General features: G+C 38.7%; 1 protein-coding gene across 2 annotated transcripts in view; it reads left to right on the top strand.

Annotated features, from left to right (window-relative positions):
• The window catches only part of MAGI2 (membrane associated guanylate kinase, WW and PDZ domain containing 2), a gene marked incomplete at both ends in the record, with an annotated part of 752,640 nt that overhangs the window by 692,755 nt on the left and 43,342 nt on the right, over positions 1 to 16,543 (top strand). For both annotated transcript variants that reach the window (XM_082309172.1, XM_082309171.1), the window contains 2 exons: positions 10,627 to 10,812; positions 13,523 to 13,697. In XM_082309172.1, the coding sequence (XP_082165298.1) occupies positions 10,627 to 10,812; positions 13,523 to 13,697 (361 nt within the window). The remainder of the gene's footprint in view (positions 1 to 10,626; positions 10,813 to 13,522; positions 13,698 to 16,543) is intronic.

The following is a 16,543-nucleotide window of genomic DNA, read 5'->3' as shown; positions in this document are numbered from 1 at the left end:
GTGGTTGGGGGAGATGGAGAGGGAAAGAGGAGAGGAAGAGAAAGAGAAAATGACGAAGCAATCAAAAGTTCTGTGACTGGAGTATTCTGCTGAGGACAACAGACCCAGGTTCAAGATCCTGCTTTGCCTCCTACCCTCCAACATGTTCTTGAGATACTTTTCTTTCTCCCCAGGCAACTACACAGGTAGCCACTGTTGAACCTCAGTTGAACACCTCCAATAGTAAATGAAAATTACAGTCTGCTGTGGAAGTGACAAGCAAATTTATTCAAATAATAACTGCACTGAATTTCAGGGATCCCAAAGAGCACCCAAATCCTAAGTTTAGAAGAACAGCAATGAACCAAAAATTACATTTGCTATAGACAGTGATAGAACAGAGAAGAAATTACCCTTTCTATGTGAATTCTTCTCCAAAAATGTAGTAGAAAAAATACGCTGAAAATTACACACTCTGTCATCAGTAATAAAAACAGGCTAAAAATCATTGGTTATTTGTAGTTTAAGGGAGGTTAAAGGGAGGTAAAGAAAATCTTTACTTAATATTTATTTGGGCAAAGTAATTTGGGCTATATTAACAGAAGCATAGACAGTAGATTGAGGGGAAATTATTATCCCCCTTTACTCAGCACTCATTAGGACCCCTCTAGAATACAGCATCCAAGTTTCAGGCCCTTTGGTAGAAGACAGAACAGAAAAACTTCAGCAGCAGCCACTGAGACCTCCTGAGGTCCCTTCCAACTTGAAATAACCTGAAATCCTTTGATTAAAATGCACAATTAGGGGTAGAAAGCATATTAATGGTAGGAAAGTATCAACTGGATGTAGGAGGTGTAATGTCCAAAATACAGCTTACATCAGTATCGAAATATGGATCTGCATGGCACCACGTCAAGCACCTTGGTAGTCATTCACTTCTTATGGCAGTAGTATGTTAATTTGGTGAAATGTTGTACTATATTTCCAGTGGTTTTGGTTTCAGAGTCACTGCAATTGTTGCCAGCTCATGCATCCCCACGTGGCACAGAATGATGCTGTGCAGACATACCCTAAACATACGCAGTTAAGTGCTAATGTAGTAATTGCAAGGCAACTCCGAAAGAATCAAAATGGGCAAAATAGGTCAGAAAAGGGAATATCTTGTAGTGCCAGACGCTGCTAGGAGTAGCATAGCCTAAGAAATCGTCTCACTGGGAACATCCTCAGGGCAAAGTGAAGAAGAGTTCCTTTGATTTAAGAATGTTTATTTTGATAACTCTATTCGCCTCTCTACTTTCTTGTAAAAGAAAGAGACTTGAGGACTTGGAAATGTAAGTATCATCATCACTTTTACTCAAGAAGGCAATTAATCGTGCACTGAAAGTATTCCTCTTTCATGAAATCACACTTATACACTATGTTTTACAACCCAACAAATGGCAACAGCTCTTGCTCGGTACAGGAGCATGAACCCTGTGTCACTAGGCACTTGTGCTTCAAGCACTGTTAAAATTGAGGTAGTCATTCAAACAGAGTTGCTACTAGCCTCAGAGCTGCAGGTTCATGGGTTTGCTGCTTTGCAGTTGGCCCAAAGCTCAAGCTGTTACACATAAACTCACCCTCTGGGTGTTTGCCAGGGAAGTTAAAACTAGCTCTGGCTGTGAAGGTGTAGGACCACTGCATGAAGTCAGGGTAGCAGTGCTCCAGCTGAGTCTCATAGCCCTTTCCCATGCTCTCTCATGCATGTGCACTACGCTGCTCCCACATAGCCTCTTAGGATTGCTTCACGATCCCTCTGACCTGGAAAAGAGCCACAAAAGGCTCGGGGGCTCCTAGAATTGAGGATGTCATTCTTGTTCCAAGAGGCTTAAGGTCTTGGTCAACTTCTCTCTTGACATGCTTTGCAAGGAGTTCGTTGTTACTGTTGATTTACAGACCTGCCTTTGCCTTGCAGAAATTTTCAAAATACTAAGTGCATTTTTTTTACCCTTGGTAGAGGCACAGAGTGAGGGTAGACTACAGCCATAATTAGAGAATAGAGTATTTTTTCACATTTTGTGACAGGCAGCACTATAGTAGCTGTCATTTTAATAAATTACTATTAAGTAGTTTGGAGCCAACCTTTATAGCTGGATATAATTTTGACTTACTGGCACTTCCTTAAACATCCAATTCTTGTGGCACATTTCTTTTCCTGTGTTCTATAATGGTAGAAGCTTTGTCTCCCCTTTGTCAAAGCATCACTTGGGATGTTCTCTAATCCAGCACAGGGAATTATCTTGCACCAAACTACAGTTCTGATGTGGGGCAGATCAGGAGTGACAAGGATTATGTGAAGAGATTTCACAGGGTAAAGCAGGGGCGTAGACAAGGTCAGCCATGCTTCAAAATTATATCAGTAAAAGAAGATAAAGTGGTAAATAAAGAACTGTGTTTGAGTGGTACATCCAGGAGCAAGTCATTTTGGCCAGTGCAGAGCACAGAGGATCTTAGAGTGCTAAGAGACTAAAAAAAGAAAATTCACCTGGCCAGGCTCCTGACCTGTTCCTAATGAAAGGATTAACTTCCACTGCCCTTAAAACATATTATCATGCTTTTCCCCAGGCTCTGACCCTACATTAAAGGGTGCCTTGGTTCCCATCCCTTCTCCTGATCCACCACCTAAATTTGGCCTTACTCTGTGCTTTCTTCTGCTATGCAGGCTACACGTAGTTTATCAAAATCTTGTCATCTCCAGTGGTATTTCTTTAAAGAACTCAGAGTCGTGTTCCCAGCTGAATGCTTGGAAGCTAACTCTAGTGTTTCACTTTTAGTTTGGGGTGGATCTGGACTGATTTAACCTCGCAGCTCTGTGGAGATCTTCCCAGGCAACTGCCTTTGCCCCCCAAATTACGAACATATATTAGATGCCCTGGTTCAGTGCCAAAGTGGCTAAACCGAGCAAACTACAGCCTATCTCTGAAGTCCTGTCCTGAAGAACACCCTCGTGCTTCCCCCCCAGAAAATACTTGCCATGCATGTCGTTCTGCGAGGAAGGGCCCTCCTGGGGCTGTCCCCTCCAAGTCTCCAGCATCCTGCAGCAACGTGTGAGGCCAGGGAGGTGCAGCTGTGCCTGGGGCGGCATTGCCTCACATGACAGTACTGAATGCCACATGACAGCTAAAATACTGAAACTGAATTAATTAATCTACCCATTGCATTACGTTTAGGATAATACTCAGTAGTGTGAGTCCTCTGTGGTAAAACTCCATTCTTGCGGAGCTTTTTACGATACCAAGATAAGTTTGCTATCTGCATCCCATGGAACAGCACTTGCCGCCAGCTGGAAATGGCCAAAAGGAGATTGTTGGATGAATTTGTTCCAGAGCTTTATGGAGTACACTTGTCCCTGCCTACTTCATATCTTCCTACTGCCTGGATTTCATGTGTTTGGGAGGCAGCTTCCTCTAGGAGAAGAACTTGTGATCCCCTGTAAATCTCTTAACACCCTAATTTCTGTAGAAAGAAACCATGTGTTGTAAACAGATCTTGTTAACTGGTAACTTCCAGTGAAATTGGAAAACTGGCAATATTTGCATGAATTTTACTGTAGCAGGGACTGTCAATTAGCACAGTTATAAAGTGTAAACAAACTGAAAATACAGGCATAATCAATAAACATTTTTTAAAAAATTAAAGGCAGGTAACTCTGCATACTTGTTGTGATCTTCCTCCTATTTAGCAAAAGCGGAGTTGCCGATGTAATTTGCCCATACACTGCATATGCCAATGACTGCTGGATTTTCAAAACATGATAAAACAGAGTCTAATGAAAGAAGTTTCTCTCATTTCTCAAAACTTGCAGTCTTAACTAAAAACCATAAATCCAAGATAAGCCTCTGCTGACTGCAGAAAACAGCATTCTGAAATAAGTCCTATTCAGCCCCCGAGTTTCTTTGAACTCCTTGCATTTTAGAGATAAAAAACAGCTTATTGATCAATGATAACTGTGTGATCTAAGACAGTTATTTGTGCTGCAATTTCACCCCTGCTTCTTCCTGGGTAAGATGGTGCCTGGGGACACGATTTTCTGTGACCAATCTGCAGATTCTAAAGAAAACAGAGCTTTGGGCATTAGGATGTCTGTCTACCCCAGCTTGGAGATCTTTGGAACAGAGCAGTGAAAACCCACCTGCAGCGTGAGTCCCCTGTGGAAGATACTTCAACTTGTGGGCAAAGAACCTGGTTTCTCATTTCTACTTGGCTTTGATGATATTCAGGTTTGAGCTGTTCTTCTGCCTCTTCAGCTACAAAAACACACTTTCTAAGCTTGTTTAACTGATAGTATAATTTGGAGCTAAAAGAAATTGTTATATGATTTAGATTTTCAAATCAATATATGCAATTAATAATAGTGAAAGAACCTTAAGAAGTGAAAGACATTTTTAATATCACTGAAACTACATTGCTGCAGTTTGCAGGCATGAAATACTCAATTGGCTATTTGATATTTTTTGGAGAATAAAGCATAGAGGATCTTAACCACATCACTCCCCTCTCTAGATGACTTCTGTCCTCCAGCATGTTCCTGAATAGGTCATTTGGAACTAGTGGTGCTGCTCCTGTGTTTTCAAAGAACAAACTCTGCAAGTTTTCTTAGCACAAACCTGGAAATGGAATCAAGTTTTTTCTAATGATTCCACAGGGCCCATTTTGCTTTCATGAGAAGCCTGAATTAAAGTACCTAAGGTCCATTATTTTTTCTTAGATCTTCAGATTTCTAACGTATGTGCACTCCTTCCCACCTAGCTTCTTATGCCTGTGCTATGCAAATAAATACGTTCCATATCAGCACACAATGGGATGTTTCAATTCATAAATTCATTAACCTTATAAACAAAAGGGATTATCATCATCTGCAACTATGCAGCATGCCACAGATTTCTGTTCTCCAGATAAGCATCACATAAAATAGCCAATCAATTTCAGTAAAATATTTTATCTTGACTCTAATATCAGCCCTGATAGGAAGTCCATCATACTCAAGCTTCCCAAATTTTAGATTATTCAGTAGCAATGAAATTACAGATGTTTACATTTAATATGTTCTCCCAATTAAAATCTCATATGCTGGACCTGCTGATTGAATGAAAACTCTTGCACCTTTTGAGAATTGAGGATACAATAAATATTCATGTGATCAGCTGTATAACATTGAAAAGGACAGCTGGCTCAGGAAGGTTCATTTGCTTGGTTTACTATCTATATCCGTTAACATTAGAAAAGATTGCAAGAATTTATCTGCCAGAGGGTCTAATAGATAAAGTAGAGGTTCAATTTTTTTCCCCTTAGCTGATCATTTTTGACATTTAGCTACTATATAGGAGAAAAAACAGGAAAGTTGCTTTCTACAAAATACAGTCTCAACAGTTATGCCTAGAAGTACTGAACAGATGTATAAAGAAAATTCTTGATGTAAACCAGAAAAGCATTATTTGTTGGTATCATCTTCTTAGAATCAGCTATTTCCAGCATATGGGTCTCCCAGGTGAGGAGAAATCATTTTTATTTCCAAAAAGCAAGAGGCTGATAGAAATATACAGTGTTAGAAGCAGTATCTGCATTCAGCAACAGCTCTGGCTTTGTGTACAGCTGACCCAAGCATATGGACCCCTCAGGTGTAAAGCCACAGAATTTACTCTTTCTTTTCTATGACAAGAAGGTGTGGGAAGGATGTTAATTTGGATCATGAAGAGTAAAAGTGGGTGATTTTATCAAATAAAAATATTAATATAGAGAAAAAAGTGAATTTGTAGTTATCAGTAAGTTACTGAAAGCAGACCCTACACGCTTTCTAAATGGAAAAATGTCTTTTAAATAATTTTGTCTCTTAATTTTTTTAATTTAAGTTGTCTTTTGCTAATAAGCTTACAGCTGATCATTGCACAATTAACTACCTTCTGGAAAAGCATCAGCTGCTAGGTGCCAGCGCTGGGTCAGTTTGTGTTCCTGACACAAATGCTGTTAATCTCTGAGGGAGATTTAGGGAGATTAGGGAGACATTGATGGCTTCAAGTATCTTTGGTGCTCTCAGGATTCAAATCTCCCTGAAGTCACAAATTTTTCATAAAACAGACTGCAGAAAAATTAGATCCCATCATAAGATCCATTGTCAGGAAATGCTTCTGCGGCATTGCCGTTCTTGGCTAGGTTTTTTTTTTTGGCTCTGGGATTATGACTTCTGCCTTGGAAGGATTTTTTTTTTTTTTAAGGTAGATAGCCATATATATCACTCTTAAGTATCACATTTTGGATGATTTGGTAATATTAAAGAAAAAAAAAATCTATATATCTGTTTTGAAGGACTGTATGTTTCATATACTTATAAACTGTATCTCATTAATTTCCCATATTTTCAACAGTTAAAAAAATCTGTATAAATCCCTGCTTACCATAATAGTTTTCCCTCACAGTCTCATCCATTATGTAGTCTAAGAGAACTAAGAAATGAATTGTCCTGCAAAGGGGCAGCTTTCAGGGATTCCAGAAAAAAAACCAAATTCAAGTGTTTCTGTGTAGCCTGCTAATATTAAATGCTGCTCAGGTAACTCTGTGTTTTGAAATAGGTAGATCAAATTCTCTGCAGAGTATAATCCAAGCACGTGCTGCCACTGTTCAAAATGTACATATGTTTGGAGAACAGCTTGTGGCAAATTCTTAAAAGAGGTGTGAATAGATTAGTAAAAAATTTTAAGGGCGAGTGGAATCATTTATCACCAGTCAAGTGATCTGGGACTTCCTTTAAAAGGTTCCATTATTAAATGCTCTGCTTAGATAAAAATGAAACACTGAAGATGCAATTTAAGAAAAAATATGATGTGTTAACAAAGCCGTAATTAAATACCAAACATGGGAGGTTTCTTCCTGTGATGCTGGGAGAGATCGAAGAGCTGCGGAGCTCCGTGCTGTCCCTGGCCGTGACCACTGGCAGAGCGGACAGCACCTACAGCAGACAGAGACCTTCCCCAGGCATCTCCTCAGCTTTCACAATCATGGCTTTCTGATTTAATCAGCAGTCGATCCACCCCTGTGAATTTGTCTAGTCCCTTTTTGAATCCTTTCATTCTTCTGGCCTTCCAGAAGGTTGCCCCACCTTCTCTCCTCCAAGCTGCAGGTAGCAATGTCATGGACTACTTTGAACAGAGGCTGTTCTCTGCTTCTGACTGCCACGCTGTCTTTCTCTGAATCTTTGCTACCTCAGTGCTATGATTTTTGAGTGGGGTTACTGGAACTATCAGCAATACTCAGACTTTAGGTGCACAGTAGTAACTAGCAATAGTTGTTTCATTTGCTATTCTTTTTCTAAATCTTAAAATTCTATTTATTGTTTTACTAAGTTTTTGGTTTTAGAGAAGTAGGCACACTTATTTCAAGATGTCCTGAGTGGTAATAATTAATTTAGGGCCCATCCCTGCTTAAGCTTAGGCAGGGTTATTTTTTCCCATGTGCATCATCTTGCATTTCTTTTCATGAGATCTCGTCTGCCACTTCACTCAGCCCACTCGGTACTGACAGTTTTACAGCTCTTCCACGCCTGTTTTAGATGTGACCGTTCTGAATGCTAAAAATTCTCCATTATGGAAATCCACAGTTCATTTCTACCTTTATTCCTTAGCTTTCACTTAGCTAATCGCCTATGAGAGTATCTCCTTATCCCTTCACAATAAGTATTTTACCACCAAAGGCTCTTAAAAATTAAAAGTTTTCTAACATATTCTAACATGTTCATATTTTCATTAACAGCCTGCATATCAGATAACCTGCATCCCTTAGAAGCACTCATGCTTGTAAATAAATCCTTAAATAAATCCTCCCCTGCCAGGGCAGCAGCAGGGACCATGGTGGCCAGGATATTGTGGCTTAGGAGGAGACTCAGGCAGAGCTCCACTGGGGAGAGCAAGCAGAGACCAGAAACTGCTTGGGATGTTACTGGGAGAGAAGGAGTTAGGAGATAAACTTCTCCTCATGTGATCTAGAAATGCACAGAAACCAGCTTCTGCTGAGTGGCTGTGAGTTTCATTAGTAATTCACTGGATTTGCCCATAAAACCCTCATACAGCGTACCAGTGGTCTCCTTTGCAGACTCTGATAGAAATTCAAGTTCCTTCTGCAAAAGCTTTCCACACCCCCCTCTGCAGCAAGATCATATGACAAGGCATTGCACCAATACAACCTCAGTAGAGGAGCATTAAATCCTCAAAAACCAAAGTGCAGTAGAAAAGGTACCTTGACAGACACGAGCTTTGTGCTGAAGGTCACCTCCTGTTGATCATTTCGTAGCACGGCAGGATGAAGGGAGCGCAGTGATACCAAACCATTTAGAGTAGATACCTTTCTTGGGAAGGTAAAGGCCATTAGGCTTAAGAGGAAGAAAAAAGGAATACAAAGTTCCTCCTCTTTCTCCCTCCCTTCCCTTTTCTTAGGATTTGGAGTGGAACTGGACTCTCATGGCTCTCCCACCTCCAGCTTTTATTTTAGCAGACATCTCAAACATGCAGACATCTGCTCTATTCACTTGTCAGGTGCAAGAAGTCCAACAAAAATTGTTCTGGCAAACCAATAGGATTTCCCACCCACCCACTTAATTATTTAGGCTAGCAAAAGCATCTTCTTTAGGGTTAGCAATGACAAGCATGTGAATTTTAACCATGGCATCACAGCCATAATACTTCTCCTTCTTTCTTCCTACTAAATCTCTTGCTCTTTCATATAAAGCAGTCTCATTTTCAGATCTCCACTGATGTGTAGTACAGACATGGTAATTTCAGGCAGATCTTGAATTACATATACCAGAAACAGGCATGTTTTAGTCTTAGCTTAAATGATTCTTGGTGGTGCTTTAAGGATTAATTTGATGTGAAAGGCTCTGAGTAAATGTAAATGGTTTCAGTGTCAAGTTACTCTTGTTTACTTACTGATACGCATGCGTGGCAGTTATACACCTGCATAGAGGGCAAAATAAATGCAGGTTTTGTACAAAGTGTGGCTATTCATATTTAGTATATTTTAAAACATAGAAAGATTTAGACATTGTGACATAAATTAGGTGCTTATTTCCTAAGCAGAAAGACATTTCTGAAGTACACTAGTTGTGTCTGTATTACTAAAGCCATAATTTAATTTATATTCTTACCTGAACTATAGTGGCAAAGCAGCATGCAGTTTGATTATGGCTTGCACTTCAACGTACTCACTTATATTTTTAGTTCTCAGAAAATTAATTTTTAACACTGTAAATAACACTTGCATCTATACTAGAAACAAAAGTCACTTTGAGGTATGTGCATTGTGACTTTGCATAAAATATGCAATCTGTATTTGTCACCGTCACCTTCAGGGAATATTTATCAGAGGGCTGAGAAATTTGTTCTGCAGTTATGGAGTATTCTGAACACATCTCCTGTTAGAGCTTTGTTTTATATGAGCATTGATAGCCTAGATATTTCCCCAAAAACTGTTTGATTAATCTTTTCTTTCACCTTTTCCAAATTCTCTTTAGATATTAGAATTTTAAGGATATATTATTTTAAGAAAAAGGAACACAACTGTTTTTAAACACCAGCTGCAGGTGGATAGTGAGGCCGAGCAGCTTTGTGCTAAGTTTGCCAAGACTGAAGTGTGGGATTGGTGAGGGATACCCAGACGCCATTAGGATATTAATAGAATATATGGTCAAATTTATTTGTGACAAGCATATTTGTGAGTAGTAGAGAGAAAGAAAAATAGCATGCTCTTTGGGGAGCCTAGAAAGAAGAGTCAGCGATAGTATATGCATTTAGTTAAAAGCAGAGGAGAACAGGGAAGAAACACTGGGAGAAAGGTCAAGAGAAATATTTAGAAAATTCAGTGGAAAATGAGGGAAAAGACAGCACAAGAGAATGGATGGAGTACACAGGAAGGTGAACTACAGAGAAGAGCAAAAGGAGAAGCAAAGTTGATCTGTAATGCTTTGAGAATGGGGGTGGGGGGTGTCTATTTGATGTAGTAAATGTGTCTATGCACTCATAATTAACTGTAAATTCATGCTGGCATGTATGTAATTAGAAAGCTGCACATCTCAATAAATCTTCAGTATGATTTCTATTTATAAATTAACATATTTGAATGGAGGAGGAGAACAATTTAGTGAACCCTGAGCACTTGCAGGAATAACATCTATTTGTATATAAAATAAATCATGTTTGTAGTGCCTCTATTGCAACATACAAATAAAGAAATTTTGTAAACTAGGAGGTGGGAGGCAATTTGCGACTACTACTTATTGTGCAAATTTATCCCCTTCACTGTTTTAATGCCTTATTGTTATCCTGATCTGTTTATTATCTTGTTATGTGCCAGGTTTGCAAACTAGCTGAACCATAAACTGATTTTGGACTTCATATGTATGTGCCATGTATATATGCACATCTGGATTCTGAATTTTTAGTGAAATCTGTACTGTGTTAATGCAAATGACATTGTATAAGAATTTTTATTCTTATGTGTTTATACACAAGCTGATTTTTAATTCCTATAGAAATTTCTTCCAAATGAACTCATTTTCTTTTGCTTGTGAACATCACCACTTGTTGCAGCATATGTTAACTGTGACTATTGTTCCTTGTCTAGCTGTACCCCATAAAATAGGGCGGATAATTGATGGAAGTCCTGCGGATCGCTGTGCAAAACTTAAAGTTGGAGACCGGATCTTAGCTGTGAATGGCCAGTCTATTATTAACATGCCTCATGCAGATATTGTGAAGCTAATTAAAGATGCAGGTCTCAGTGTAACTCTTCGCATCATTCCTCAGGAAGGTAAGTCAATGGTCCTTAAAAACAGGAAGAAAATTTTAAGTAGCCTCCAATTAGCTTGAATTATGTCACCGCTTGAAAGAACATCTTTTGTTTCGCTTTCTCAGCTGTAACGTACAGCACACCAAAATTACAGCCTTAGAACTAGCCAGAATAATATCTGAATTCTTGAAAAGGTTCCTAGTTATGAAAAGGGTATTTAAAGCAAACGTGGAGAAACCTGAGAGCAAGCTAAGTACTGGCGAGTCAGTTTTAATGTCTTTTGGAAGAATTGTCTTCTAAATGGAAAAGCACCCTACAAGAGAGCCATGATCTGAGTTCTTTCCCTTTTATCCTGCTATAAACCAAACCAAAGTTTGGCTCACAAGAGACTGCAATGGCTGTCACCAGGCATCTTCAGCTACCAGCTACCTGTGACAAAGTGATGTGAAGTAAGACTTCAGATTTGGTAGTTTCCTCCACATATATCACTATAAATGCACAAGGCAGGAAAGGACTGAACCCTAAATTATCTCATTTGTAAGGTGAGGATAAGGGGACAAACTCATTTTTCTGGTCATTACTCCACAGCTAATCAGTGAAGATCTTTTGATATTGGTTTCATGGGGTTTGGGGTTGATTTCAGAGCTTTTTTCAGTTTAGCGATGTGCTGTACTGGTGTATGAATTGTACTGTATTAATGAGACTGTGGCTTTATATCTCAGCAACAAATACCATTAGAGCTAGGAATTTAACACAGCAAGTAATGTAATTACTTAATGATCCATGCTCCAGTTAAACGACCTTCACCTGCTGCTGCTGCATCCAGCAATGGGACAAGGAAATAGTCTGACACTGGACATGGGCTGCAACTGGGGGAACTTACCTACTTTGTTAAATGAATTCAGTGAAGAGAAAAACACAAACATACATGACTTCAGAATTCACACCAAAGAGCTGCAAATCAGTGGCGTATAATCACTGGAGGTCAGTTTAGAAAGCATTTACAAACAAGTGTAATGCGGCATGCAGTCTCTGCAGCTTACTTAGGTCTCCCTTGTATACAGATTAATTCATATTAGCAAATTGCTAATAGTTCAGTGTTAGAGATGGATACCTTAAATTAGAAAGAAAGCAGAGGTGCATCTGAGATGCAGTGCTACAAGATGTTCTCGGGTGCTAGTGGTGCGAAATGATTTGTGCCCAAGGCATGGCTTCCCTGTGTGGCTGTGTGACACTGGATACCTCATTTGCCTTCTGATATTAGCTTCCCAGCTTATAAAATTAGGAAAAAATCTAATACCTCTGTAATGTACTTTCAGGTGAAAAATACCATATAAATGCAAAGCAGTTTTAGAAGCAGCTTATGATTTGACTAGTTCATCCATAGTTATGAGAGTAATGTAGAAATGAGGCAAAATATTCCCAATCTTCATCTCTGAAACTGCAATACAAAAGAGACTCAAAGATGCAAAATGGGCAATTAAAGCCTTAAGCATCGTAATTACACAGATAAGTATTGCTTATGCCTGCATGAGGAATGTTTTAAGTGCAAATATATAAGCTTTTTTGACAATTAAGCCTAAATTGAAAAGATTTTTAATAAAGTAACCAAAAATTTTTAAATAATTATGAGCATAAATTAAATTAGTAGAGAGCCATTAGAAATGTGCAGTCATAGGGGACAAACTCACATGTTAAAAAATAAAATCATTCAAAATTCAAACTAGATTCAAATATAACACTAGGCAAGATCTGGATGATGCATAGCTATTGGTGTTAGGGATGCTCAGCCATACACATGTCCATTCTGGATGCTTTGCACCATACCACACTGGCCTCGCTCATTCTGTTGCAAGCAGGAATAAAAAAATATAATATGTACCTTTGCTGTTGATAATGCATGAGCAATTACTTCTGCAGTGCTCTGTCCTCTTGTGGGCGGAGACTCTCTCATTTACGCTTCTTAATAGGCAAATGATGAGCAACATAACTGCCAAGTGTGTCTTCCCCCAAGTGCAGTGGGAAGCTTGAAGGAAGATTGGCATCCCTTTAACATCCATTTTTAACAAGGCCACGAGGCCACATTTCCTACCCCATCCTCTCTGTCTTTTTGAATTTTGTTGCTTGGAAAGAAGGATGCTAGTTTTCTGCAGTGTTCCTACGTGAAACCCTGGTCATTTGGCACAATACAGTGACATAAGACATCGGTGTAGCTGGTTAGTTAGAATTTCTTGAGATTGGTTTTACCATTCACAGTCCCCAAAGATTTAAAAAAAGATAGGAAACTCTTGGTGAGCTCAAAGACAGCAGGAGCTAACACAAGCACACCGGTGTTTTAGCTTTTGTGACGATAGCCTGTCACCCCATAACAGTGGTGAAAGCAAGAAAATCATTCATTCTCTCCAAATGAAAAGTTTTCAAATATCAGTATTTCTAGGCTTTAAAAGAAAACATGAAACACAGAAGCCATTTGCCTTGTTCAGTTGGGTTTTAAATAATAGAGGTGTCAACTGGAGTTATAGAAGTGACTAAGATTTCAGATCCCACAGACTATCAAAAGGAGCCCATTAGGTTCAGATGTCTTAAAATCTAATTATAACCCAGGAGAGTAAAAGCGACAAAGCATAAATTTTCAGAGGTAGCGTGTGACCAAAAATTATTAGTCTACCTTTGCCCTTTATTAAATGCCGCGTTGTGACAGGTCTTTAATCTCCAGCTTCCCATTACGCAGAGCTGAACAGCCCAGCCTCGGCCCCCAGCTCGGAGAAGCAGAGCCCCATGGCCCAGCAGCACAGCCCCATGGCCCAGCAGAGTCCCCTGGCGCAGCAGAGCCCCGTCGCCCAGCACAGCCCCGTCGCCCAGCCACCGCCTCCACAGCCCCTCCAGCTGCAGGGACCTGAAAATAGGTAAGAAAGAGCAGCTCCGCCAGCTTCTGCCTCCTGTGAGGACCATAGGACACCCTTGTGCTGGGTCTTTATTCTCTTTCTAGCGGCTGCGAGCCATTGCTTGTGGGGCTGTGACAAGCCACGGTTCCGTGATTGCGCTCGCAGAGCATGAATTGTGCATGCCAGGATGATCTGTTAGTCTTGTTCAAGTATAAAACACATTATTATGAACAAGGGTCTAACCAACCTTCCTCAAACGTCCATCAGAATCGTATGTTTGCCAAGGAACTAAACACTGAAGTATTGCTTTCTAATAATTTCATTGCTAACATACTACTTTCTTATATCATTACAACTTACAAAATGCGGGTATATCAGTATCTGATCACAAGGTGGCCTTTTTTTCATTATCTGACATGTCTTTTTTTTTTTTTTTGTCTCTTAGAGGTCTGGAGTCAGGAAGATATTTTTATAACAGGTTTTATCTATGGTGCATCATTTTCCAGCCAGTTTCTCATGTGAAATTTATGCATATCCATTGACAAATTTGTCTGTGATGGAAATTAAATGGTAGGGGGGTAGAAATTTTGTGACCAGCTGTATTAAAAGCTGCATATATAAAAAGCATGCTTAGGCTGTGGGATGATGCAACTTTCTGTGTTCTCCAATCAACACTATTTACTCTTTGGATTGATTTTTGGGTTGTTAAATGAGGCTGATTACACTGACTGTCTTCATGCTAATCTTCAGGAACCAACATAGCTCATCAAGACCCTCCTCCCCAAATAGTAGGTGCTGGTTACAGGATTGTAACTTTTTGCTTCTGGAGATACTTGAGTTCAGTTGAGATTTAAGCACTATGCCCTCTAATTCTCCTTGCTTAACAGATGTAGCACTTTCACTTGCCCAAAATGATTTTCTCTCAATTAGTCACACTTGGCAAATTTCTGTGCCTTATATTTCATTGAGTACTTCTTCCAAAAGTGATCACCTCCTAGAAGACATATGTTTCTGAAAAAATCCAATGAAAAGTTTTCACAAAAGTCTCTCTGCGCAGTGGTAAGCCAGTATTAAATGTCTGTTGAATTGGAAATTTTCAGAGGGGAACAGTTAGCTATATTAATTAAAGTTCCAAAAAGAAATTCTGTAATAGTTTTACTGAAAAGCATAAGCTATAACTGGTCATGTCACCATTTACATATTCACTAAGAATTACAGTGCCTCCAACTGTAAATAAAAGCATCATCTTCTGGGATACAGCTGTGGTCGTATATTGGGAACCTGCCTAAGGATGACTCATTCCAGAAAAAGGTCCATTATTGCTAGTTCATATAGTATCATTTTTCACTAGATTTTATAACTCAGCTTACAACTTGTTTATATAGCCACATACATTATTTCTGTATCAAAATCAAAATACTGTAAGATACTTAAAACTCTTAGGAATACTAACTAGTATTTTTACTTCCAATATTAATAAGGCTCAGTATCACAGTAAGCCTATTTGTTCTCCATCTTCTTTCTACAGGAGCATGATACTGAGTAAAGAAAGTGAGAGGATTGCATGTATACATGCAAGTCTTATTATAGATGCCATGTACAGGTTTTAAAAGAACAAGTGGCAGCAGGCTATTTTCATCTTCTCAGAAAGTCAAAGGGAAATAGTTCTGATATTTTTGTGTGTGGTTAGACATTCAGCTAATTAAAGCTAGTGTGTAGGAAGATTTGCCATAACATTACTCTAACTGTACTAATAAAGTAATGAAGTTTTGAAACATATCTATCTGAAACATTTTGAAATGTTTCGATTATTTAGATTATCTTTTCATACATTAATTAACATGATCAAAAACAATGCTCTCATTTTTTCAGATTGTAATTTTTTTTAATCAACAAGTACATTTCAAAATCCCTTTCACAGTCTATGTGTGTCTATGTATCTGCATGTGTACATGTACATACATGATCACTTGGTCAACAGAAAACTTCCAGACCATTATTAAAGCAGAGTTTGAAATGTATATTTCCTCTATAGGAAAAAAGTATTTCCTTGGGCACCTAGGGGAGAGTGTAAAAACATCCACTATGTGAAAACTTTTGTTAAATCTAATTCAAATCACTATGACAGAATTACCTTGCTAAAAAGGTTTGGGACTTCCTTTGAGCCCATTCAGCACATTACACGGCTGAGGTATGGAGGTTTGCAGTAAGAAATATTCCTTACTTCACCCTGAAGTGTGAAACACCATTACGCACTTATTTCCATGTGGTAAGGGAGCCACTCATTCCCATCTGAGTAAATTAATTAACTAGTTGCTGTACTACAGAAAGTCAGATTTTCTTTGAAATGTTAGGACTTATCTCCTGTAACCAGTTACCAGTTAAAGCAATATTGTATTCATTATTAATTCCTCATTAACCAAATTTGTTTTCCTTTCACCTTGTGTTACTTCTGTGCATAACTACTGATATGACCTGCTATGGGCTTGTAGCCAGATGGTATTATAGGGGCTGTGTAATAATAATAATAATAAACACTATATTAACAGATGTTATATCAAAGAATACCTTTCATTAAAAAGATAACAGCTGGTACAAAGAATGTATCCTTTTTTGACCTTAAGAAGCTCACAATAATAATAGTTTATGTCAATGAAACAGAGGGGCTATAAATGTCTGTACTGATATTTCATGTACTCTATAGAAATCTTAATTCTGGAAAAAAGGACTTTATAAACTCAGTCCATTATTTTGTAGTGAGTATTGTGGGTATTTTCACATGCAGTTTCATCTTCCAAGTAGGCAAGATAAGTGGGAATCAAGACGCTTTTCCTGTTCCTGTCCCTTTGAGCCTAATCCTGATCTCA

The sequence above is a fragment of the Platalea leucorodia genome (assembly GCF_965183815.1).
Source record: "Platalea leucorodia genome assembly, chromosome: 4".
NCBI lineage: Eukaryota > Metazoa > Chordata > Aves > Pelecaniformes > Threskiornithidae > Platalea > Platalea leucorodia.
The sequence above is the reverse complement of the archived record's forward strand: the minus strand, read 5'-3'. Positions and strand labels throughout refer to the sequence as shown.